The sequence below is a fragment of the Drosophila biarmipes genome, chromosome 2L, assembly GCF_025231255.1.
Source record: "Drosophila biarmipes strain raj3 chromosome 2L, RU_DBia_V1.1, whole genome shotgun sequence".
NCBI lineage: Eukaryota > Metazoa > Arthropoda > Insecta > Diptera > Drosophilidae > Drosophila > Drosophila biarmipes.
In genome coordinates, this window is record NC_066612.1 from 4,915,647 (window position 1) to 4,939,686 (window position 24,040).

Sequence of the window (24,040 nt, forward strand, 5' to 3'; positions counted from 1 at the left end):
AGTAACATCAGCGCTGGCAGCATAATAAATAAATATAAATGTCAGCATATGGATTTTAAATTTACCCAAGACTTGAGGAATATAACGACTTTTCAAATAATATGATTTCCTATTTTGATTTGGTTTCAAAATGCTGTGACCTAGAGCTATCGCCCTCGAAAGCTATCGCCATGTATCGATACCCAGCCCAGTACCATCCCTAGCTCCTACGCGAAAGGTCTTCGTCTTGTTGCTTTGTGTGGTTCTCGACTCTCTGTTCTGCGTCTGCGTCCCGTTTTCGTGGCCTAAAAGAAAGAAAGGCAAACGAACGATTCTGGCCCCGTGTTTTCGTGCCCAATCGTAAATTCGAAATAAAACAAAAATGTCTCGCAGCTCGTACCTGCTGTGTGTGCTCTTTTTAGGTGAGTGAATGAACGGAAGTGAAGAGCGGGAGGGGGAAAAATTGCATCGCGAGCAGATTTCACAGAAACCCAATCTCGTTCATTGCAGGCGCCAGTTGCTTGATCTTCAGTGCGAGCGGAGCAAAGAGTTACAAGCGATACAAGACCACGGAGCCGCCCACCACGACCCCGGGCCCCCAGACGCCCAAGGAGTACCTGGACAGCCGACCCGGAATCTCCACCTTCGGCATCATCGCCATCATCTTCACCGTCATCGTGCTCTGCCTGGTCTTCTACTATGGCATCATCTGCTACCCCCTGCTCTTCCGCGACGAGAAGAAGTATCGGTTTATGGACGTTTCCTCCACCATCACCGCCGCCACATCGCGCTCCATCCAGTCGATAGAGAACTATCCCGACCAGAAGCACCATACGATGGCCTGATTCGAGGTATAGACATGCGAGGGGTCGTGGTTTAGTTGTACTTATATTTAGTAACTCGAAAAAAGACTTCAATGCCTGCCAGAAACGAGAGCCGACCAGAATGTTTGCAGATTTTAGGTTCCAAGTGTCCTGACTGACAAGAAATATCTCGAATTGAAAGACAATGTCTCATCTTAGATGCAGTACTCATCAATATTGGACCACATTTCATTTCAAAAAGTGGTTAACACGCAAAAAGCTGGGTTACCCACCATTTCGTAATATAACACCTCCCCAATACTTCTTGTCGGTTGCACTTAGCTCAATAGTATATAGCAATAACCAGTTGAGGAGTTCGCTGGAAAGGGAATTAATCATTCATAATTGTAAATTGGGTTTCCTACGCATCCCCGACAGTTTCTTTATCTGTTGTTTCTCTTAATCCCAGGCTCAACAAGTTTGGCCTGTCCTCCGACCCTTTTTACCTTGTCCCTCCTGCGTTTTTGGCCTTTTATTTCTTTTTATGCAGGTAGTCTTGGCCGTTTACACGCCGCTTTGTTCCTCGCCCTCTTCTCCCTTCTCTTGGGCAAAGCCAAAGTGTGGCAATTGAGTCACGTTGCCTGCTTTTTTCTGACGAAATCTCGAGGAATTTGGCAATCTTTTTATATACCTTCTCGTCAAAGCCCGATTTGCATGCAGAATCGAACTCTTTGTGATGCCTCGAATTTTCCCACACCATACCATTGCAATTGCAAGTCCCCGTCCCTTCAAACACAGGTTGTACTTAAAGCGAAACCAAGTACTTAATAAATGTACCATGCCAATCATAGTATAAGCGCCAATCTGCCACCACGAATACATTTAAGCAGTCCTCAATTTGTGCATTTAGACCATACTTCCTTCTATACATTGTGTCAAAATACGTTTTTAGACGTTACCTAGAACTAAGCCTATCAAATTTTACATATACAAATCATTTTTGGACATTTTTATGCGAATTTTTACACAAAATAAACGATTCTACCGTTGACAATGGTAGAAATGTGAAAATAAATTTTATTTTGGTTTTGTATTAATATTATTTACTACTATTTAGGGAGAATATGAAGACTTTAAGATGATTCATCGTTTAAAAGCCGCTATACAGCGGTTAAATAAACTGGTTTATGTTAATTTAGGGTAATGCTTGGCAGTTAGCTTGGTTTCAAATATCTAAATTATATTCCTTAAAGAAATACTTTTATTGGAGCTTGGGCATTACTTTACGTAAACCCGCTAAATATTGTGCAATTTGTTAACAACTTCCAACAACTTCTCTTTTTCCTAAACCCCATTTAGCACTCGCCCACAATTCACACATTCCGTTGCACAGTTTATTCATTTTATTCTAGATACATAGTTCTTATGTTCGCTGGTTTCAATTCGTTAACATCTATGTGAGGATGGTAGAAAAGGCTAATAGATAGTTATTAATTATTTATATTTAGATACGCTGGCTGACTAATGAATATCATTCAGAATGCAAGTGTTTGTAAGTTTAATAAGTGGAAATTTGAGCTTGTGCCGCACAGTCTTGGTCTCCGATCCTGACAGCCTTACAGCTCATCCTTATCCAGATCGATGTCGCTCAGATCGATGTCCTCCTCGGTGGGCAGTTGGCCATCCTTGCCGTCCCAGGGGTCCACGGACACAATCGCCGGCTTCTTGGCTCCGCGAACCGGTGCCGTGTGGCCACGTCCGTAGGAGATGTCGCGCAGGAACTCGTTGATGCCGTCCTTGGAGAAGGATCCCTTGAGCACCGAGAATTTCATCTTCTTGAAGTTGACCACTGCCATGGCGGGGTAGCCAAAGCCTCCCACCTCCAGGGACTCCTCCAGGGCCAACTGTTGGCCACCCTCTGCCCAGGCCCAGCCCCACTGCTTCTGCTTGAACTTGTCGCCCAGGGTGCGCAGCGTGTCCAGGAACTTGTTGCGGCACTTGGCATCGCAGTCCAGGATGTGCGGCAGCACGGAGACGACGCACAGCGGCTTGCCCTCGCAGGCAGTGTCGAAGGTGGACTCATTGGTGATCTCGATGAGTTCGGGTGCCGGCACATTGGCCACATGCTTGTCGCTGGCCCAGGACACAATATCCGAGGCAGTGCGTCCGCCATCATATTCCTGGGCATCGCTGGCGCGCTTGGAGCCAGCAGGGAAGAACTTAATGGTGGGATAGCCGCGCACATTGTACTCGGCGGCCTTGCTCTGATGGGCGGTGGCATCCAAGGCGCCCAGCTTGACCTTGCCCTTCAGCTCCTTGGCGGCCTTGGCCCATTCGGGAGCCAGGTTCTTGCAGTGACCGCACCAGGGGGCGAAGAACTCCACCAGCCAGATGTCGTCGGAGTTTAGGACCAGTTTGTCGAAGTTAGCGTCGGTGAGTTCGATGACCTCATCGCCGGATGAGCTGCTGGAACCGCCGGACGAGCCACCTCCGCCGCCCAGGACCGACTGAACCTTCTTCTGGACCTCGGCAAGAGCGGCTTCGGCAATGGCCTTGGCAGTGCGCTGTCCGTTGTAATCGCTGGGCGACTTCTTTTTGGCCCCAAAGATCTTGATGGTGGGAAAGCCACGTACACCGTACTGGCCGCTCAGCGAGCTATCTGCATCGGCATTCACGGAGCCCACTTTGACCACTCCCTTGAGCGCCTTGGCCAGCTTCTTGTACTCGGGCACCAGGCTCTGGCAGTGGCCGCACCATGGGGCATAGAACTCCACAACCCAGATGGCGTCGTCTTTCAGCACCTCCCGGTCGAAATTCGAGGGCGTCAGCTCCACAACGCCGTCGGTGGGCGAATAGAAGGCATTGGCCCGGCCCACGACAAAAGCCAGCAACAATATGCTCGCTGTGGGGGCGTTTCAATGTATCATTAGCATATTTTTGGTTATATCTTTCGTGCGGAAACCTACCCAGTTGCCTCATCTTTAGTGTTGCTCCTGAACCGCTTACGTGTCTGTTTGCCTAGCGTTTATCTTGGCTATTTTAAGCAACGCGGCTTGTCAGTCGGCCTGTCTTTAACTAAATCAAGTGTACAGATGCGGCTTATATTTTGCTAAAAAAGAAGAGAGTACACGTCACTATTCGGCGTACTCGCGATAGCCCGATTGCCGGCATGCCTATCGATAGGCAAGCGGGAATGTGTCCTAGAAACCGAGTTGGCAGCTCCCCACTGGGCTGGAAGGCGAGTTGGCATCGCTACTACACTGGGGAAAAATAAATTGTGCTGTAACTAAAAATTCTTGTTTAAGTACCATGCTGGTGTTTTTGTGTATGTTACATATTTTGCTTTGTCCATCCTCGGAGAATTATAACTAAATTAACGCAGCTCGATTAGTTGATCGCACTTTAAGAGTTTTCTTTACTAAGCGATTAAAGTACATAAATCATTATAAGTACTTTTACAATTGATGTTTATTTATGCGACAGCAATTAGTCTTAATTCTCTTAACAATAAAAATAAGTAGGTAAATTAAAGATGTTCTTTGAAATTTATATTTTTGGAAATTGTTAGAGTCGACTTTTGGCGTTAGTGATTATTTAACTTTTGGCATGTCTGAAATTGTGAAAAATGGGATACATTAACGGGAACAGACTTTTAATTTTCCCGCCAAATTTTTTGTATGGTATTTTATGGAGATACTAAAAATACTACAGAGGTGCCAGACTTGAGAAATGAGTACAAATCATATGCATTGGCAACTACGTTTCTTTTTGGAGGGAATTTTAAAATTGATTTGTTAACGCTGACTTACTAAATTATTAAATTAAATTGCGTGCATATGTATAAATGTTTTTTTTAACCTTCACTGGCTTCGCAAAAAAAATAGTATCTGGTCCCGCACTTGTCAACGTAGAACACGCCTGTGTAGAGATCGACGCAGTGTTCGCTGTTGTCTGCATTGTTGGGTTTTCTGAATTGCCAAGTTAATCATGCTCGCTTGCTGATTGTCCAGGAAACATGATTGCCCTCGTGCACCACATCGTTGATTTGTCTGGGAAGATCCCTCAGCTCCTGTTCGTCCTGGAGGACCGTCAGCTGTCCGCCCAGTTGAACACAGGTTTTGGGTTTGTAAATGTAAATTCATGTTTATTATTATTATTATATTTATTTTATAAATACTTAGCTTTTTATACGCCTTCTTTAATTTAATTTAATTATTTTTACTTTTTTAGTTTAGTTTCCCTTCTTCGGAATCTTCCTTTTATTGTTTCTTTTTCGAAATTTATTTAGTATTTCTTGGAGCTTTGATTTAATTTACTCGCACATTGTTTTGGCTACTGGGCCACCCGCCACCACCCACTGCCGCCCCATTGACCTCTGACCTCCCCCTATTTCGTCTGCCTTCGTTGCGTGCGCATATGAGATAAAATATGTGGTCAATTTTACTTAATAGCGACTTAGTAGTAGTGTTGCCAAGATTTATGTGACGTTCATATTGCCACAGAAAGACAGAGCCAAACAATTTCCTTTTCTGCCATTCAAGGGTTAATTGGGGGGAGCCCAGCGCAGTGGGGAGGCGAACTTAGCCTTTATTCTGCGTGTTATTTTTATGATTATTGAATTTTAATGCACATCGAATGCACACATAAAGATTCAATGACACAAAGTCATAACTTCTGGGGGCGGCTACAGAGAGTTGTGGGAGTGGCCAACCCTTTTTCCAAAAGTAATGTTTATGCCACATTTGGCTTGCACTTTTTGCTTTCAGCATAAAAAGGCGTAATATTTGTATTAACTTCAGGGGAAAGGGTCAGCCGCTAGAACGACTTCCAACACTGGACAAAATATCTAAGATACTATTTTGAACGGATGTTGGCTATGAAAAGTATAGTCAATAGTTCAATAGTCAATAGTTTGATTTATAAGAATAATGAACGATGAGGTAATATTTTTTTATTAAAATAATAATTTTATATTAATATCCTACTTAAAATTTCTTCGAGTGCTGGAACTTCTCCACACTGGCTTATCAAACAAACATTTCGTATGCCCAGCGGAGCGATCTTTTTATTGATATGCCACGGTGAGGGTGCGGCGCACATATTAACCCCTTGTTGCCACTGCTCCTGTTTGATTTTTTCCTGCTTTTTTTTCTTTGTGTCTGCACTCCTGACTTGCCCTGACGCCCTGTCAAAACACCTTTCCCGAAGGATGTGCGTCTGTCAGTGACATCAAAACCATCTTTCAGATGCGGGGCGTTTATGAGTATGTTCACTTGCCAAAATTTTATATCTTTTCTGCGATTTTAACTTAAAAAGGGTTATTAAAAATCTCAAAAGAAGAAAAGTTGATTTAAATTGAGAAGATTTAAATTTACTTTAAAAATTTTCTTAAAACCTATATAAAACAATTTATTTTAAAATTATTATTTTCTAAAATTTTTGAGTTTAAACTTTTTGGAGGTTATATTTCCGCGTGTGGTTCTGAACCCTTGGATTCCTTTTTTTTTATCATCGAATGCCATTTTGCAACGTGTCATATTTACTCTGCGGATTTGTCCCATTATTCACTTGACAACACCACGCAGATCCGAGTGCCCTTCGATTTTTTGTTGTTGACTCTCAAGTGCCTTGTGCGGCTTAGTTTAAAGTTGATCCGCCGCCACGCGTTTTCCATTTGCCATTTCCCCTGCCATTTTCCGAGTGCCTTTGTTGTTATTTTTGCAAATTTAGCTTTATCTATTTTTCTATATCATTGAACTGTTTTTTATGGGATTTTCTTCATCATTCGGCTTTCGGTTTTCGGTTTTGGGTTCTGGAAGGGTAGCCCTCGATTTCTGGTTGATTTGCAGGCCCTGCTGACTTCTTATCGAGTGGAACGTACGTCTGTGCATATGTGTGGAGAGTGAAACGATGATATGTGGCTTATTATTGTCAATTTTTATGGCATTTTCATGTGTGACTGCCCTCGGGGTGCCGGAGGAGTACGTTGAAGTGAATCTGTTAGATAAGAATTGCGTGAAATGTTGGCACGGGGGTGGCGAAAATGGAATATGAGCTGAACGGCGCTGATGGGATTAGGGAGATAAATATTTTGGAGTTAATTTCCTTAAAAAAATGTTGTTTCTTGAAGGTGTATAGGAATTGCTTGTATAGAACATTTTTTAAAAACCATTAAAATAATGAAAAACATTTAAAACCAGTATTTAGAACTCTAAAGCATATTTCAAGTATTTTGAGCTTTGAAAAACAAAGGAACTAATATATAAAAGACAAAAAACGAATTTGGAAATTATTGTTTAATATATTTTTGAACTATGTGTAAATTTTGGTAGAAACTAAAAAAATAAAAATAAAAAGTATATTTAAATTAAAAGATACAGATATTTGAGGAAACTATTAAATGTTTTTGTAGTTATAGTAGTAATTTTGTCCCCCCTTTTGTACTTCTTAAATATCATTACAACACTGTTGCATTCTTAATCCCTTACGAACACTGGAATCCTGCTACTGTATCTCCTTATCTCAGCCAGTCTCGGTAATGCATCTCAAACTACTGAAATCCCAGGCAAACAATCCTCTCTTACCAGCAAATAAACTTTGCAACAGAACGTGATCAAACATAATCAAAGAATAAGGTACACTATCCCTCCTCCAGAAGGCAATTTCCACACCCCAAGGAAAAACTATCAAGCGTGTCGCACGGAAAAAGGGGGGAGTTGAGAACCTTATAAATTTCTTACGAAATAAACTGCAAATAAAGTGAATTTTATGCAAAATATGTTTAATAAACAAAATCAAGCTGGGCCAAGTGTATAACAAAATGGTCTCAAACGTAGGAAAATCCAGGAAAAGGACATCGACGACAGTGTGAAGATTTTTAATTGCCTTAGGAAAACGTGTTTGGGTGGGTGGCTGAGTGTTTCTGTGGGCCCTGAGATGCCAAGCCGAGATAATAAGATTGTAAACTATGAAACGACGGTTGGGGTTGGGGGGTGTTGAAGAAGAATTATCCCCAGCTCGGGCCTAACCCCATATGTGAGTGCCTTTCCTCCGGCTGGTTAGTGTCCATAAGGATGTGGATGTGTCCTTTCTGCTGGGTTTTGCCTTTTTAATGTCATTTCAGCTACTTTACAACGAGATATTTCAGTGGGGTTCTGCCAGAGTCTCGGGGAATTTCACAAAATGCCAACTCATTACAATTTGGCCTGACTCTTGACTCTTGGCGGCAACTTTCTTTCCCCCAGTTCTCTGCAATCTGGCCAAGTAATTAATGGTCTACATACACACAAGTATCTTTGTATCTTTGGCTACTCACTTCGAATATTTAGCTAGGTCTTCCCTAAAAACCTCATCGAACTCAGGGCGAACTCAAGGAGTTTTTTTTTACTTTTTATGCTGACGCTAACTCGAAAATAATTTGATATTTTCAATTAAAGTTTTCAATGGCCTTTGAGAATGTTTTCTGGTTTTCCCATGGCAGGGGGGAAAACAATAATTGCATTGTAATTGACTTTTGATAGTGTTCCCTCGGCTGGTCCTTGTCCTTACCGATTTTTCAAGGGGGTGGCGAGATATAGTCAAGGTTTTGGCGTTCAATGGAAGTAAGAATGTTTTGCGGTTTAGGGGTGGCTTTGCCTTTAATTTGACTTTGAGTCTCTCTGGGGTAAGGTCATTTATTCAGACAAAGCTAATTCGTATTCGAAACTGAAGCTTTGGCTTAAAAAAGAGCAGGGAAAATACATACTTTTCTTTAAAAATGTAAATAAATATATGTTTAAGATACAGTTATAAGTTCTTAAAATATATCAGGTGAGCCTTCCTTAACTTACCAAATCCATTAAAGAAAAAATAAATCAAATCTGACCATTTATTAAAAAGTTATAAGCAAATGAAGTTGCCAACTTGCTGCATGCATATCTCCATCTCCCTCGCACTGTCTTTAGCTGAGTATAAGGACTTCAACTATAAGGTTGCAGCGTAAGGAAATGTATATTTTTCCCTATAAGTATATATCTTTCCCCAATAGGACGTCACTTTTCCTCTGACAAAAAATATCATTTTACGAATTCCTTTTAAATTTCCCTCGACCTCTCATATTTTTCCTTTCATCATCGATTCTTGCTCTCTTTTTTTGTGAGATGCTGAGCTCCATTGAAATATTTTGCCATTATTAATTAATTTTTATTTCTGTCTTTCAATATTGAGTTTCCTCCCCCCACACACGGTTTCCTCATTATGAAAAAAGCGCAATGCGGACGATTTTAATTTACACCCGAACACATAAAACGCCCTACAGCTTCCTCGTTCGCCCCAGCACAAAGCTAAAAATAATTTGCAACAAACAAAACAGCGCAAAAGGAAAACTTGATTATTTTATAAAAATATTTTGTTTCGTTAAAGAAAATTTCACCGTTTTTCTCTGTGCTCTTTTTTCGCAGCCCCCACCGCTGATTTCTTTACCGCTGGCGCTTTGTCGATATTAAACGAAAATAAAATACAAACAAAAAAAGCGACAAAAAATTGCAAGTTTTTCCTTTCTTTGTTGTTGTTGGTGGGGTGGGGGTGGTGGGTGGAGGGCGAAATACCTGTATAGCTGAGGGGGGCGTGGCAGTGGGGTGGAAATTGTTATTGAATGCCATGCTCGGGCAGCTCGACAATTTTTTCCCACTGCATACTTTTAAGCGCAAAATCAGCTTAGGGGCTCATTATCCAGCGCTCGTTCATTCATTTAATTTTTAATTAATTTTCACAACGCCCGCAAAAAATCGACGAGAAAAAAGAAAAACAAATTAATATAAGAAGGAATATGCATATACATATAGAAAATGTGAAAGGATTTCGCAGGCTGCCATCAACACTCGCTAGCTTTTGGCTATTTGTGGGCTTCTTTGGGCGCCGAGTTTCCAAAAAAAAGAAAGGAAAAATTAAAAAGAAATGTGTGTTGTGGGGAGAAAGTGGCACAAAGGGTTGAGTGGGCGGGATTATTGGGAGGGGGTGGGGGTGCTTTTTCTTGGCGCGTTGCCTTCTTTACTATTTAATTATTTTCGCTGCTCTTTTGCCTGGCCTTTTGCTCGCAACTTGTAAAATACTTATGTAATAAAAATTATATAAACAAGAGAGCTCCAGGACAGGCTCGTTAATGAATTTTGGATACTCTAGCATTATTACAAAAAATTCTGACCAGCTTTTATATAATTTAAATTATAATACAAAAAATACAATGTTTACCCACTCATTAATTTGAGTTAATTATTTTAAATTTTTAATTAGAGTTTAGTACACATAAATCTAGACTTTTTATAAATTAACTAACTTTATTATTATTTTTCGTAAACATTAATGTAGAATTTTATTAAATGGTATTATTATTTTTTTAGGTTGCATAAATCATTTTTAAACCGTTCTAGTTTTTGTGTCAAATTTAAAAAAAATAACTCATCTTTTGGGAGATTTAATTTCATATTTTTTAATTTAAATTTATGAGTCTTCTTTATGAGTCTTCTAAAAAGATTAAAAATAATGCGTATTTCATACATTATTTTTTGAAATTTTTCAAAAGTCTAACTTTTAATTTCCCCATAGAAAGGGTATTTGAAAATCACAACCAGCCAAAAGGCAAACACGGAACAAGGAAGCGTTAATTGATTTTGTTTTATTCTTTTGCACTCTCTAAGCTCGCCACACGAAAGCTGGGAAAATTTGGGGCTGGGGAAATGGGATGTTTTCGGCGAAAAGGAAGTGAAAACCAAAAGAAAAACACAGTGAAACAGTAGCAAGTAGCAACCCTTTGCCGAAGTTTTTCCCCTTCTTGCTGCGCTCCTTTTATGCTTAATTAAATATTCATCAAACACACAATGGAAAACTTTTAAATACTCATCAAGTTTGCGGGCATCGTCGTCTTGGGAGACAGGAAAATCGCCCCTTGGATTTTCGTGGGGAAGCCGAGATGATGAAGCCAAGGATAAGCTCATATGTTTGTCTGGGTCTGTCCGCTCTAATCAATAACAACAAATCGCCGTTTACTTTGTATTTTAAATCCGCATTGCTCACTCTTCTATTACGGCTTGTACACTGCCAAAAATTATGAGTGATTTCATGAAAAATACAAAATGTTATATGCTGCAAACATTACCAGTGTTGGACAGCTAGCTTGCAAGCAGCGCTTTAACTGGTTGGGAATTAAAGCATCACCAAAAACTGTTGTTTTTTATAAACGTACTTCCACATTTAAACATATTTTTATTATTAGGCTGAACAACTAAATTAAAAAAATTTTAGCAATTAATAAACATATTCTGACCTTTTTTTTAATATTTGTTGCTCATTCTGGTGAGTGGTCATAGTTATGTTTCTACGTCATTTTTTATGATTCTAACGTCATTATCACCAATGACGTTGTTTTATTACATTTTAAAAGTACGAATCGTAAAAATTCCTTAGCCTAGGACTTATACTGATAAAGAAGTATGACTGGCGCATTTGAAACGTATAAAATGAGGCAGCAAACGCCATGGGATTGTTAGTTACTTTCTCTACTCCAACAGTTATGGAACTATTCTGGGCACTCGGAGCACTTCTGCTAAGCTCCTTAATTATTTTTGGTGATGCCTGCAATTTCCAATGTATTCCCAAAGAGCATTGTGCAGAAGAGGCACTCTTATTCGGTTATCGCCTAGCAAGATGCAGATCGTCTGAGATTTGTTGCAGAGTTCCCCGCCAAGTGAGTTTAGTTAAAAAGGTTTTTATGCCAAATAAATATTGTAAATAATATTTTACTCCCAGCAAATCGATACGAAAGAACCGCCTGCAAGGTGCGTTCTGTACGAGTCACCTAAGAACCCTACCAAAGTTGGTCTAGAAAATCAACCCTGCGGAAAGAGCAATTCCAAGGAGTATATGAAAAGGTTCATCTCCGGTAATCAAGTGACTCCTGGCGAATATCCCTGGGTAGTGGCTCTATTTAAAAACGGAAAATTCTGGGCTGGCGGTTCTCTGATCGCCCCCGGAGTTGTCCTCACCGCTGCACATCGTGTAAAATTTGAACAGAAAGATGATATTGTGGTAAGGGCTGGCGAATGGGATTTCAACTCCAACATAAAGGGATTCCAGTACGAGGAACGTGGGGTGAAGAAGGTAGTGTGTCACGAAAGATTCGATTATCAGAGTGGTGCCAACAACTTGGCGCTGCTCTTCCTGAAGTCTAAGTTCCAACTGAAGGAGCATATTCGAACCATCTGTCTGCCGACCCCGAAAACCTCCTTCGAAGGACATCGCTGCATTGTAGCCGGTTGGAGAAAAACAAATATCACCCATCCGAGCCACGCCTCCGTCCTGAACAAGGCGGATCTACCCATGATAAGTCGAAACAAGTGTGAGCAACAGCTGAAGCTGACCAAGTTGGGCTGGAAATATCAACTTCCCCAGGGTATCATTTGTGCCGGAGGCGAGTTGAACCAGGATGCCTGCTTCGGCGACGGAGGATCGCCGCTTTTCTGCCCCGTTGGCGATCGGTTCGGGGATATCTACATCCAGGTGGGAATCGTGAACTTTGGCATGTCCTGCGGACTGGAAAATGTTCCGGGAATGTATACAGACGTGGCCATGTTTCGGGAGTGGATTGATGACAACCTGCTGGAGTTTAACTATAATTAACTACTCAGTATGAGTTTATTATTTTTAACTATTTATTCTATATTATATTACCTACTAAACTGTACGATTTAGGAATAATATAATAATATTTTTATATATGGAAAATCGTTTTACAGAGTATGAAAAAATTGGGGACTTCCAAAAAATTCGTATTATTTATCGTATAATTTTTTACAAAAAGAGTGAGTTCTACATGGAAATGAAGAATTCCAGCTGGTTGTAGATATAAAAGCAATTTGAACAAAAAAAGAAAAGAACAAATTTTAAAATTATATTTTTAAGTGTATGAATATAAGGTTATCTACGGCTTCCGAAGAATTCCCCTTTGGGACATTAAAAACCCATTTCCCCACCCGTGAAGCACCGAATCTCACCCTCAACCCCTTTCTCTTTTTAAGATTTTCTTGCTTTGTTTGTTGTTTTGATATTTCAACATATGCAAAACTTTTTGTTGTTCCTACTGCCAACCCCCATACCACATGGACGAATAACCAGAACGGACTTCTATGGTCTACTGTTCGGTTAGATAAACTTTAAATAGTTTTCAAGTGTGTGCGAATGATTTCTTGGGAAGGAGAACTAAAGTACGGGAGTTGGGGTTAGGGTTGTTCTTATAAGTGTTCCTAGATCCATTAGAATGCACATAAAACAATGCGATTTTGTGTACTTTTCCTCGGGGTTCTTTATCCTGAAAGCGGGTGGTTGAGGTTTTGAAAGGAGGTGTAAGCCGAATTAATTGGCTTAGGATTACTAAGTAAGAAGCTTGGTGAAGTTGGTAAAAGTAAATTATTCTATCTACCAATGCCTTAAGACTCCCATCATCTAAGGAACTTGTCATAACTATTATTATTATAAAAATTTGAGAATATTTAGTTAAATATTTTTATTATTATTAGTCCTTTAAATATAATTCTCATTAAGCAATCTTTTTTTTTGGTTACTTAATCTTTTTAGCACACACATATGCCTTATTTTTTGAGAAATTCCCCGCAAAATTAGCTGGTTTATTTATGTTCAAATGCTGGTGAACAAATTTTGATAAACTTTTCATTGGAAAATACCTATTTAAGGCTGATTTCAAGCCCCAAATCGTAAAATTATGATTCATATACAAGGAATATGCCAATTATAACATAAGATTTCGGTTTCTCAAAAGCGATAAGCGAACCCTTTTAAAAGTTAAAGTAATGTTGGTCCGCATTTATTGCCCTATAGGCTCACACAAATGGAAATCGATTGTTTATTCCCGAAGACAACTGTCACTTAAATTCCTCCTTGCTTCCTTATCTCCAACAATAATTAATTTATGAGATATAAATGCATTACCCCAAGCCGGGGAAGTCGACACACTCCCCGATGAATCGAGATCCTGGAGACCTCCGCTCGGTTCGTTTCGGCTTGGCTCGTACGATTTAATTGATTTCCGTGGCTCTGTGACAGCTCGAGCCAATCGACAGCTCTCGGTAATTGCGGGCCGAATAACCCCTTTTGGCCGAAAAGAGTCTGCGACAAATGCAATTAACCAGCCGTAACGCCCACACACATTAAGCCAGAAACAGAGCCCCGGCGAGGGCTTTTGATGTCACTCTTGGCAAATGAATCTATACGGCTGTGCTGCCAGTCGAGTGTTGGAGAATTCCGACCATGAACGTGGGCTGGGGTCCGGAATATGTATAAGTATATTCATATCCCGGGGACATCAAACGGTCGTACTGCTCATATGTGAAATATTTCAAATATCATGGGCCTCGCTCGCTGGGCCCGGCAGCAATTACACAAATGTAATTTGCAGCTAAATGGAATGTTTTTAATGAATTTATATCGCAGAGAAGGTGCAAAGGGTGAGCCCGGTCTCCCACTCAAAAAGATTCCTTCCCCAATGCCTATTTCTGTTTTGGACAAATCATTATCGATGGGTACTTATAAATCTCCAAAAATAGATTACCATCTCTGGTGCTGTTCTAAAAAATTCTTAGGGTAGGTCATCGAACCAACTTCAGTTTTCAGCTCATGTCTTCTTGGGTTGAATGCACCCCAAAGATATTTCACTTCTGCACCTTCGGGTTCACCGAAAATTATGGGCTCTTTTCGGGGCATTCTCATTCATTTGTGCGGCCTATCGCCATTGTTCAATTGGAGGCTGGTACACTGGTCATGAAAATTATGGTGATTTCGCGTGGAATTCACTTCCAGGGGTGTGCTCAAGTTCACTGGCGATTTGCATGACTATGGCTGGTTACGTACTTGGGCACTGTAGTTCTATGAAGGAAGCGTTAGCTAAGCTCCATTGACCTAGAACTTGAGCTTTCCATGCCCGATTTCTGAAGATAAAAACGAGCACGAGGTTTTGTTGGTGTTTTTTATTGTCGCGTGAGCAGCTGAGAACATTTAAACAGTCGTTAAATTTTTGAGTAATATACGTTTATGTATTACCTTTTGATATCTGCTAAACGTTTTTTTCAACACTTAAAACATTATTTTTGTATGAAACCTATGTTATATTTTATTAATTTTTTTTTAAAAACAGGGTTTTGCTTAGTATCAAAATAAATATCAAACAAAATATTTAAAATACTATATGAAAGTATGTATAGCTTATATATATATTGATTACTGCTGTCTTAAGTTTTAAACAAACCTAATTTATTATGTATAAAATATAAAAACTTGTGTTTAAATTAAAAGTATTTTAATACATTTTGAAAAATCTTTGTAGAAGTACTAAACTATATCTTAACTGAATCTATTTTTATTTCAACATTGAAATATATTTTGAATCCCTTAATATTTAAGTATAATTTCACTCAGTAAGAATAACATAATCCCAAATTCTAAATGTTTTAAAGAATTTAGTTTATATTTTTTGTTGACCAGTGTATTCCCTAGGTGTTAGTTCGCTCTCTTTTTTCGTATTCCCCTCAACGGAACCAATAAAATTATCAAGCTTTAAAAATAAATAATGCTCGTACGTATTTGGCCCGACGTCATGGCTTGGAGAGCGGGATCTGAGGCGAGAGAATTAGAATCTCCGGGTGATGACATCACAACCGGGGCTATATAAAGCTGGGATCGGCCCCAATCGGCGATCAGTTGTCGAGATGAATCAGGCCTCTCTATACCAGCACGCCAACCAGGTGCAAAGGCACGATGCCAAGTTGATTCTGGACGAGTTTGCCTCGACCTTGCAGTGGCGTTCCGATGGCGAGGACGCCCTCTTGGATGTGGGCTCGGGATCCGGAAATGTGCTCATGGATTTCGTGAGGCCCCTGCTCCCCATCCGGGGCCAGTTGGTGGGCACCGATATCTCCAGCCAGATGGTGGGCTATGCCAGCAAGCACTATCAAGGGGAGGAGCGCACCCGGTTCCAGGTTCTGGACATAGGATGCGAACGACTGCCCGAGGAGCTGAGTGGCAGGTTCGACCATGTCACCTCGTTCTACTGCCTCCACTGGGTGCAGAACCTCAAGGGAGCCCTGGCCAATATCTACAATCTCCTGAAACCCGAAGGCGGTGATGTTCTCCTGGCCTTCCTGGCCTCCAACCCCGTTTACGAGGTCTATAAGATCCTCAAAACGAATGAAAAGTGGTCGTCTTACATGCAGGATGTGGAGCAGTTCATATCCCCACTGCACCATAGCTCAGAGCCTGGCGAGGAATTTAGCCAGCTCCTGGCTGATGTGGGTTTCATCCAGCACAATGTGGAGATACGAAACGAAGTATTTGTTTACGAGGGTGTCAGGACGGTGAAAGGTGAGTAAAAATTATAAATCTTTTATAATATGTTTTATTATTATTTATTATATTCTATTTTGTAGATAATGTGAAAGCCATTTGCCCCTTTCTGGAGCGCATGCCTGCAGACTTGCATGAGGAATTCCTGGATGACTTCATAGACGTTGTTATATCCATGAACTTGCAGCAGGGCGAAAGGAACGAGGAGCAGAAGTTCCTATCGCCCTATAAACTGGTTGTGGCCTATGCTCGCAAGACTCCCGAATTTGTAAACAATATTTTCCTGGAGCCCACCCATCAAGACTTGGTCAAGGGTATTAAGTAGTTGTTTTGGTTATTTTTCTTTGAAATCAGAGGTAATTGTTATAGAGTCTATTAATGCCAAATAATGTACATTACTTAAATAAATTAAGTACAAACTGTTCCTAGAAATTGTCAAACATACATATGTATATGCAGTACTAAAAATAAAATAATAAATAAAAATGATTTTAGTAAAAGGCCATTAGAATTTTGTATTATTATTAAGAAACTCCCACAGAATTGATTTAAAATAAACCCATAGCCCATATTTTTTCTACATTATACTATAAATTAAAAAAAAATAAATAAGAAATTTCCAAAGATCTTGTTTAACAAACTTAACCATAAAAATGTTAAATCTATGTAATGTTCACATTGACCAACGTACCTTACCCAACAATCTTATACAACAATATTTACATTTGAGTAATAACACTTTTACCGACCTACAGATAAAATATGTAATCAAGTATGCCATTTGATATATCATTTATAGAGAGGCTTAGCCCTTATATTTGCTGCTCTTGACAGAACCAATTATTCCGGCCAGCAAGTAGAACTCTCCGCTCTCCCTCTCATTTTAGTAGCATATATTTAGTTGTTAGGGGTTAACTCTCACTCTCGAATGGAACTTTTCATCTTTCCCAGGGCTTAACGTCAAAAACCGCGCTTTTCCCTCGCGATTTTGATGTATCAAAACTTTTGCTCAGACGAAAAGCCGCCCGTCGCGCTGAAAATATGGGGGTAAGCCGAGTTTCTGGGATCCCCTTGAAAGGGTTGAAAACGTTGCCATTTCAGTCTAAGAACAATTTTAATTGTGTTTTCGGTGTTTCGGTCTTTTTTTACGTATGTTGGGGCTCGTTGTGGAATTTCGAAATGAGTTATTAACGCGAGGTCGACAGAAATGCGCATTCATGTCATTTATCAGTGGGCTAGAATTTTCCGGGCGTGAGTTTTTCTCGCTTCCAGGCAATTGGAACCCCCCTTCGAAAAGTAGTAAATGTTTGTCTTAATCTTTGATTTTTGTTTTCCTTACCATTTAAAACCAACTTACCCCCGAGAAATTCCCCAGCTCATCCTTATAACCCAAAGGACCCCCACTCTTTGTTTCTGGCAAATGTAAACGACAGGAATTAATTTAGATAAATGATTTCTCAAGTGCGCTGGCTGGGCTTCAGACGATTTGCCGCCTGTCAGTCAAATGGATTCTACATTTCCCCCTTTCCGCCGCCCAATTTTCCTTGGTTTCCGCGTTGGGGCGTGGCATGCGATTTGCTTATAAGTATATCCCCCCGAATAATCCCCCGAAACTTACCAACCCGTCTCAAAATTGTTTTCGCAAACAAATTTTCGTATTGAAATTTGATTTATTTGTTAATTTGTTTGTAATGAATTTTCCGTTTGCTTGGCTGCCTGCCCGGAAGGTTGGGGGACCTCTGATTTTTGGGTGGGTTGGCTATTGGTATTGGGCGCTCTTTAATTGCCTGTTCCTGGCATTTCGGTTTTCCTTCTCTGCATCATTTGCTGGGCTAATTTTCTTCGAACTTAAAAGATTTCGGGGGGAAATTGTTGTGCTTTGGCTTGGAAAGAACAATTGGAAGAATTCGTTATCCGAATTAATTGTATTGGGGGGATTAGCTTTCTAAATAAATATATTGTATATTTCTTGTTTGATCAGAATATCTTTTAATTTGTGTTTAAGTTATTTTTTAAGGAACGCAGCACATTTTTTAAATACCCAAATATACAGGAAACACTTTCGTAGAAAAGCATTTAAAATTTTATTTATTAATTTAAAGTGCTTTTTTATATATTTTTTCTAATCAGCCAATTTTAAGAACACAGAATGCTGAGTATAAGAGTTGAAAAAATATTTTTAAATAATTCTATCAATGAAATATTTTTTTATTTTCTTATCAGCTAATGCCAAAAATACGGAATTCTGGGTATAACAATTGATTTTCATATCTACTAGTACTGAGAACGCACAATTGTGGTTAAAAAACAGGAAATGTATTGTTATGTACGTTGTTTTGAGAACATTTTTGCTTTGAATTGTTACCAATATTAGAAAAATGTTTTTCCCTAGGTTTGAATACATATCTGCGACAACCCTGAATAATACACGCTTGTTTACAAGTCGTATGCGCAATTCGCTGACCCAGCGTTTATGGTCGCTGACCCACCCGATTCCGGGCGATTCCGGAGGCGTAACCGCAAAAGTAAACATCGAATACCGGAACTGAAAGTCGGCAGATGCGGTGTATCTATACACATATACACACATATGTATCTATATACATATGTTCCTGCGAGGGGCGTGTGCACTTCGGTGGAGTTCACACAAATGCACAGCCAACGCAATGAAATGCTCGGATTTTCAGGTGGGTTTTCCACCCACATTTCCACTGACCATTCTGTTTGAGTTTACTTAGCGGTTTTGTTGACTTTCCGGCGTTTTGATTGCGTTTTCCATATGCAAATGCAAAAGGGACAGCTCGAAAAAGCAGAGGATTGCCAGGGATTTATCTATTTAATGGCCACCAATAGGCAATTATAGGCACATCAAGTAACAAGAGGTTGGGCCAACGAGAAATGTGCCTCATTGTAGCAAATTATAGAAGGAATATTGTAATTTACATTTTGACTCGTGGTATCATGTGCGGCTTTTTATTAAAAATTCAACACTAACGAGGCGCCTTTGTTTTTACAGCACAGTCCTCCTCGGCCGTCTCTTTCTGTCCTCCTCTGCCGTCCTTTGCGTTGCAAATAAGAATTTTAATAAATTATATTGTAATATGACAAAAACGTTTGCACAGGCGAAGGGCAGTAGCGTAGGCGTTAAGGGGTTAAGAGCTGAAGAGGTGTTAAGTTTAGGCTCGGGAAAAAGTAGAGTTTCGTTAGAACTTTTAATTAAAATGTTTTATAATAGATAGTCCTTATACTTACCTGTAATTCCTTTTAAAATATTTTTCAATATGTAAAAAATAGTACATAAAAATCAAAAAGGTTTTAAAGAAATTTGCATTATATTACATATTCAATTTATACATTTAGTCCACGTGCCACGCCCCTGAGCCACCCCATCGAGTCCTTGTGTCAATGTTCCAGGCAAGGGCTCATGAATTTTTCAATAACAAAATGTTGTTTACCTAAAAAATGTGGGTACAAAAAATTGTAGAAAAATTTCTCGAAAAATTTGCTAGCCAACTTGCAGCTAATTACGGGCACCAGGGGAGGCAACCGGAAACGGAAACCCTTTGGGATGTCGAGTTAGCCCACGCTTAATCCCTTTCTCTTCTTTCTTTTCCCCTTCATTTTTTTGTGGAGTGTTTCCGTACTTCATTACGTTTGGCCTGAGCTTCGGCTTTGGTTTATTTTAATTTCATTTTATGATTTAACTTTACACCTGCTTGAAAAACGACACACACACACAAGGACTCTGGACTGCACTTCAATTAAAAACCCGAGTCCTGGCCAAGGCACTTAAGTGCCTTTTACTCCTTTCCCCCGCAGCGAGAGGTGTGAGAACATTTCTTTTGCCCAAATTATTTCAACATTTTCCGCTCCAAAAAGGGGGGGGGGGATGTGTCCTGAAAAAGGGACAACAGTAATATGAAGATTTCCCTCGAAGAGTTCCTGGCGTGCCGGGTCAAGGGTTTTCCAAAAAGCCATGCTTTTGGGCCTGGGTTTTGGGATCGGGTTTACACTTTCCGTTCCGAGGGGTTTGTCCAACACTTCGTGGACCAAATCTTCGTGTAATCGGATAAGGTAATTGGGAAGCTTTGTCTAGACATTAAGTGTACATAGTAAATTTTGTTTTCCCCAGTTTTGACCGAAATATGACTGCTTTTGCGGATTACTATGGGTTCGGCAACCAGGAACTTGGCACAGTGGGTAGTTATGAAAATTAATTGGCTTAGGCAGTCATAAAAAGAAAGAATACTTTACCTCTTGCTTTTTTTAATTGCATTAAACAATTTTAAAATATTGATTAGAACAAAGACACGATATTTAATTTAATATGCTTTAACAATTTCTTAAACTTATTTTGTAGATATTATCTATTTATTTGGTATTTATTGTTTGTAATTTTTTAGAAATTCCCTTTACCCATCCACTGTACCAACTACACTCCCATCAATCAGAAATCGTCTCGCATTGGAAACCTTTCCTATGTTTGGGACAAAACTTTTGTGAGGCAACACATGTTCCTTTTCGTAGTTAAAAGTCCTCCTTCCCCGTTGGGCCAAGTAACGAACCAACTCCAATCACTTGAACGTAGTAAGAACAACTGCGACGGCTTTTAATAAATCGATTTAAATTTCTGATCATATTTTCATCTCTGGAGAAATTTAATAGTTTTTCGCAATAACATTTTATGTGCGGACGCATACCCAGGACGCAGGATCTCTACATCATCCACTCGCCACGGTAGCAAGAAAAAATGTTACACCGTAAGAAAATACACCCTTAAGAATAGTATATTTAATAAAAAATTCCTTCTAATTATGAATTAGGCTACTAGCATAAAAGAGTCACAGTTCATACTTTGGCGCAGTGGTATAACATATATTTGGAACGATTTAAATAAAGAAATATAAAAACATTAAATATTCTGATATTAAAATAAGTTCAAAAGCTATTTTTTGGAGTTCTCCAGTATCTTATCATGAAAAGAATTGTTTTTTATTTTTATGGTGTTATATTAAGGCTATAAGGACTCATCTTTCTAATATACCCTGCACAAAGATGTAAAATGTATCTTTTAATCGTTTTATAAGAAACAAAAAAAAATTAGCAGAAAATAATTGATATATTGTATCTGGATTATACCAGATATACTATACTAAAATAATTCTTTGATAGGGTGGCACATTTCTCTATCTGTACAGCAGCAAACGGTTGAAACTAGCGAAAACTACCCAACTAAAATAATAAGAGCGGCAACAAACTTGGGCCCGGCTCGTTGGGCCAAGTCCAAACAAAGAAACTGCAAAGTTTACGGGTCACACGATGTGCCAGGAGCTCTACGGGGATCTGGGTTTGCCACTCCCTTCCGCAGGACCTCCTCCAGGACGACGGCGTCTGTGCAGCTTCCTGTGCATGGCAATAAAATTACTTTAGCCCATAAGTATGCTACAATTTTACGTACGAGCTGCAAGCTTTTGGTCGCAAGTGCGGCAAATAGTTTTGCGCCACGCCCCCTGGACCCTAACCGCCCACCATTTCCCTTTCTCCTCAGCCCGTTCCCCCCTTTCTCCCGAGACACACACATCATAATTAATGCAAAGCTGGCAAATGTATGCAACACCTGCGGTTTGTTTAAAACGACCGCAAGCAGCACTTTCCTTATAAGGTCCCTTCCTCTCGGGCTCTTCTAGCCAATTTTGGTTATTGAAATTATTTGGCCAAGTCACTGACACTTTATGTTTATTTAATTGCAAGCTAAAGGTAAAGGTATTTGGTAAAAACATATTTTATAGTTATTTGTAGGATACAGCAAAGGGGAATGAAGGTTAAAGTAGATTTTCCCAGTTTTTAATATTTAATTTCATTTCACTTTTATTTGTAGGTTTAAAAAATTAATTTAGTATTAATATATTTAATAACATTAACAAATTATTTTTTTTTAATATTTCAGGATCCTTAGTCTCTAAAAAAGGGGGGCTACCATAAAGTAAGATACATGAGTAATAATTTTTAAACCATTATTTTTTGGTTATAGCTATTTAAAGGTTGTCAACCCAATCTATATATTATTATTATGACGTTTTAGAATTACGAACTAAGTAACTCCCTGTCATGTTTATTATATTGAAGTCGAAAACCTTTTCCAATTCCTGACCAATCAAATTTCAATTCCAATTTCATTTCAATCATTTCCAATGCCCCTCGCTTTGGAGTTTCGCTGCCCGGGGGTCAATAAAATTGGTTTTTCAATTTGCAGTGGCATATTTCAACTCTTGCGGTCAAGTGACCAGGACCGGAACCCGAAACCCTTATATGAGAAATCCCCCAAGCCCCGGTTAACAGCCGTTGACATGATGACGACATAAGTTCCTTGCGGTTAGCTTTTTCTGCTGCATCATCCGCTCGGGGGTTAGCTATAATTAACCAGTTTAGCCCTCATCTATTTGGTTTTTTTCAACATTTCAGAACCCTATTCTTATCTGCCATTATCCACATATTGAAGGTCCTTTGTCTTTAGTTGACATGTAAATGAGTTGCTTGTTTCGAGGCATTGAGTTGTTGACCTCCACTTGTCAATTAAGCTGGCATTGATGTCTCTGAAGAATAGGGCCTCTGATGAGTCTATGTAATTGAAGGTTTTCAACTTACTTATTTGGCGATGACATAATTGGAGGCCCCATATAAATGGCTAGCTTGTTAGAGAGCTAAGGATGGTGAATTGGCAATACCAAAGAACAGCCAAGCGTTTATTAATATAAAAATATGTAAAATAACAATGTGTTTTTTGAAAAAGCTATGCTTATTTGTTATATATTCGTTTAGTATTTCTATTTATTTTTAGTTTATTTTAATTTGATATATAATTTTTACGGAGTAAACTTTTAGTTCCTCTGATGGGTAATTAAAAAATATCTTAAGCATACTTTTGTGTGCTGTCCAAAACAGGCAATTTCGGGGGTAAAGAGTAGTATACACTGTGAGACTTTTTGGAGAACCACCCACTCCATTCACTTCCCTCAGCAGTGGGGCAGCAAACGAAACCCGACATCGATTTTGTTCTCAAGTTACACTCGCCTTTGTTTACACAAAAATTATGTTTAATGAGCAGCAACCCCGAACTTCGTGGAACCCAGCATCTTCCTGGGTTGGCACCACTGACAATTATAATTACAAGGTCTTAAGTTTTTCGTGAAAATTATTATTTTAATTACGGGCCGCGGGAAATGCGAGGGTGGAAATTCAAGGAGAACCAGCACAAAAGCGGAAACGAACGACCATCGACAAGAATTCGATACATTTATGACAGTGCGACAGATCATAAATTCGGCGATTTGAGTGATGTGTTTGTGAGACAATAAACTAAGCGGAATATTCAGCTTTATGCGATTGTCAGTCGATTCCGAGGGGGATGGCTGCGAAAAAAGAGCCATCTAATCAAGTGACATAATCAGTTTTTATGGTTGCTACAGAGCAATCGTTACTTTGGCACATCGCGTACCCCTTATATCGGCTTGGGTTTTATTTTCGCACGTTGATAATTTTTATTTCCCACTGCCTCGCAAGATAACTTCGCTGCGCATGTGTCCTGTGTAAATAAAATACATTTTTGCTGCGCTTTTATTTCCCATCATCAAGGTCCCGTCCACCAACACGCTCCCCCGTTGTAATAATCATTTATTTAATGTGCCCAAGCATTTATTATTTCCTCCGACCTAGCCTGGCCGCCTCGTCCTTCGATGGCTAGTCCTTCGAATGGTCAAAGTTAGATTGGACACTTGCGCCACTTTCTGCTAATGAATCTAATTGAGTCAAACAAGTGGCCAGCAGCATTATGGTGATGCTAATGGTGTCGCCCCAATCGCTGTGACCTTCATGCT

At 39.6% G+C, this 24,040-nt stretch overlaps 4 protein-coding genes across 4 annotated transcripts; 3 read left to right on the forward strand and 1 right to left on the reverse strand.

Annotated features, from left to right (window-relative positions):
* The first annotated feature begins 194 nt into the window (after positions 1–194).
* On the forward strand, positions 195–1,857 carry LOC108034094 (uncharacterized). The gene is made up of 2 exons (XM_017108864.3): positions 195–401; positions 490–1,857. The coding sequence occupies exons 1-2, from the start codon at positions 362–364 to the stop codon at positions 822–824; spliced, it is 375 nt and encodes a 124-aa protein (XP_016964353.1). The 5' UTR covers positions 195–361; the 3' UTR covers positions 825–1,857.
* A 297-nt stretch (positions 1,858–2,154) lies between these two features.
* On the reverse strand, positions 2,155–3,946 carry LOC108035062 (protein disulfide-isomerase A6 homolog). Its single transcript, XM_017110454.2, has 2 exons — positions 3,749–3,946; positions 2,155–3,684 (listed from the first exon to the last, which is right to left on the reverse strand). The coding sequence occupies exons 1-2, from the start codon at positions 3,759–3,761 to the stop codon at positions 2,399–2,401; spliced, it is 1,299 nt and encodes a 432-aa protein (XP_016965943.1). The 5' UTR covers positions 3,762–3,946; the 3' UTR covers positions 2,155–2,398.
* An 851-nt stretch (positions 3,947–4,797) lies between these two features.
* On the forward strand, positions 4,798–12,434 carry LOC108033489 (phenoloxidase-activating factor 2-like). The gene is made up of 2 exons (XM_017107831.1): positions 4,798–4,914; positions 11,565–12,434. The coding sequence occupies exons 1-2, from the start codon at positions 4,798–4,800 to the stop codon at positions 12,432–12,434; spliced, it is 987 nt and encodes a 328-aa protein (XP_016963320.1).
* Positions 12,435–15,532: 3,098 nt separating this feature from the next.
* LOC108033733 (juvenile hormone acid O-methyltransferase) lies at positions 15,533–16,677 on the forward strand. The gene is made up of 2 exons (XM_017108288.3): positions 15,533–16,184; positions 16,250–16,677. Exons 1-2 carry the CDS (start codon positions 15,533–15,535, stop codon positions 16,489–16,491), a joined length of 894 nt encoding a protein of 297 aa, XP_016963777.1. The 3' UTR covers positions 16,492–16,677.
* The last annotated feature ends 7,363 nt before the right edge of the window (positions 16,678–24,040 follow it).

Excerpts from the sequence above, each read along its gene's own strand:
- LOC108033489 (XM_017107831.1), top strand. The coding sequence starts at position 4,798 with ATGATTGCCCTCGTGCACCACATCGTTGATTTGTCTGGGAAGATCCCT. Across the intron at positions 4,915-11,564 it reads CAGGTTTTGGGTTTGTAAAT|CAAATCGATACGAAAGAACC; the intron begins GTAAATTCATGT and ends TTTTACTCCCAG.
- LOC108034094 (XM_017108864.3), top strand. The coding sequence starts at position 362 with ATGTCTCGCAGCTCGTACCTGCTGTGTGTGCTCTTTTTAG. Across the intron at positions 402-489 it reads GCTGTGTGTGCTCTTTTTAG|GCGCCAGTTGCTTGATCTTC; the intron begins GTGAGTGAATGA and ends CGTTCATTGCAG.
- LOC108033733 (XM_017108288.3), top strand. The coding sequence starts at position 15,533 with ATGAATCAGGCCTCTCTATACCAGCACGCCAACCAGGTGCAAAGGCAC. Across the intron at positions 16,185-16,249 it reads GGGTGTCAGGACGGTGAAAG|ATAATGTGAAAGCCATTTGC; the intron begins GTGAGTAAAAAT and ends TCTATTTTGTAG.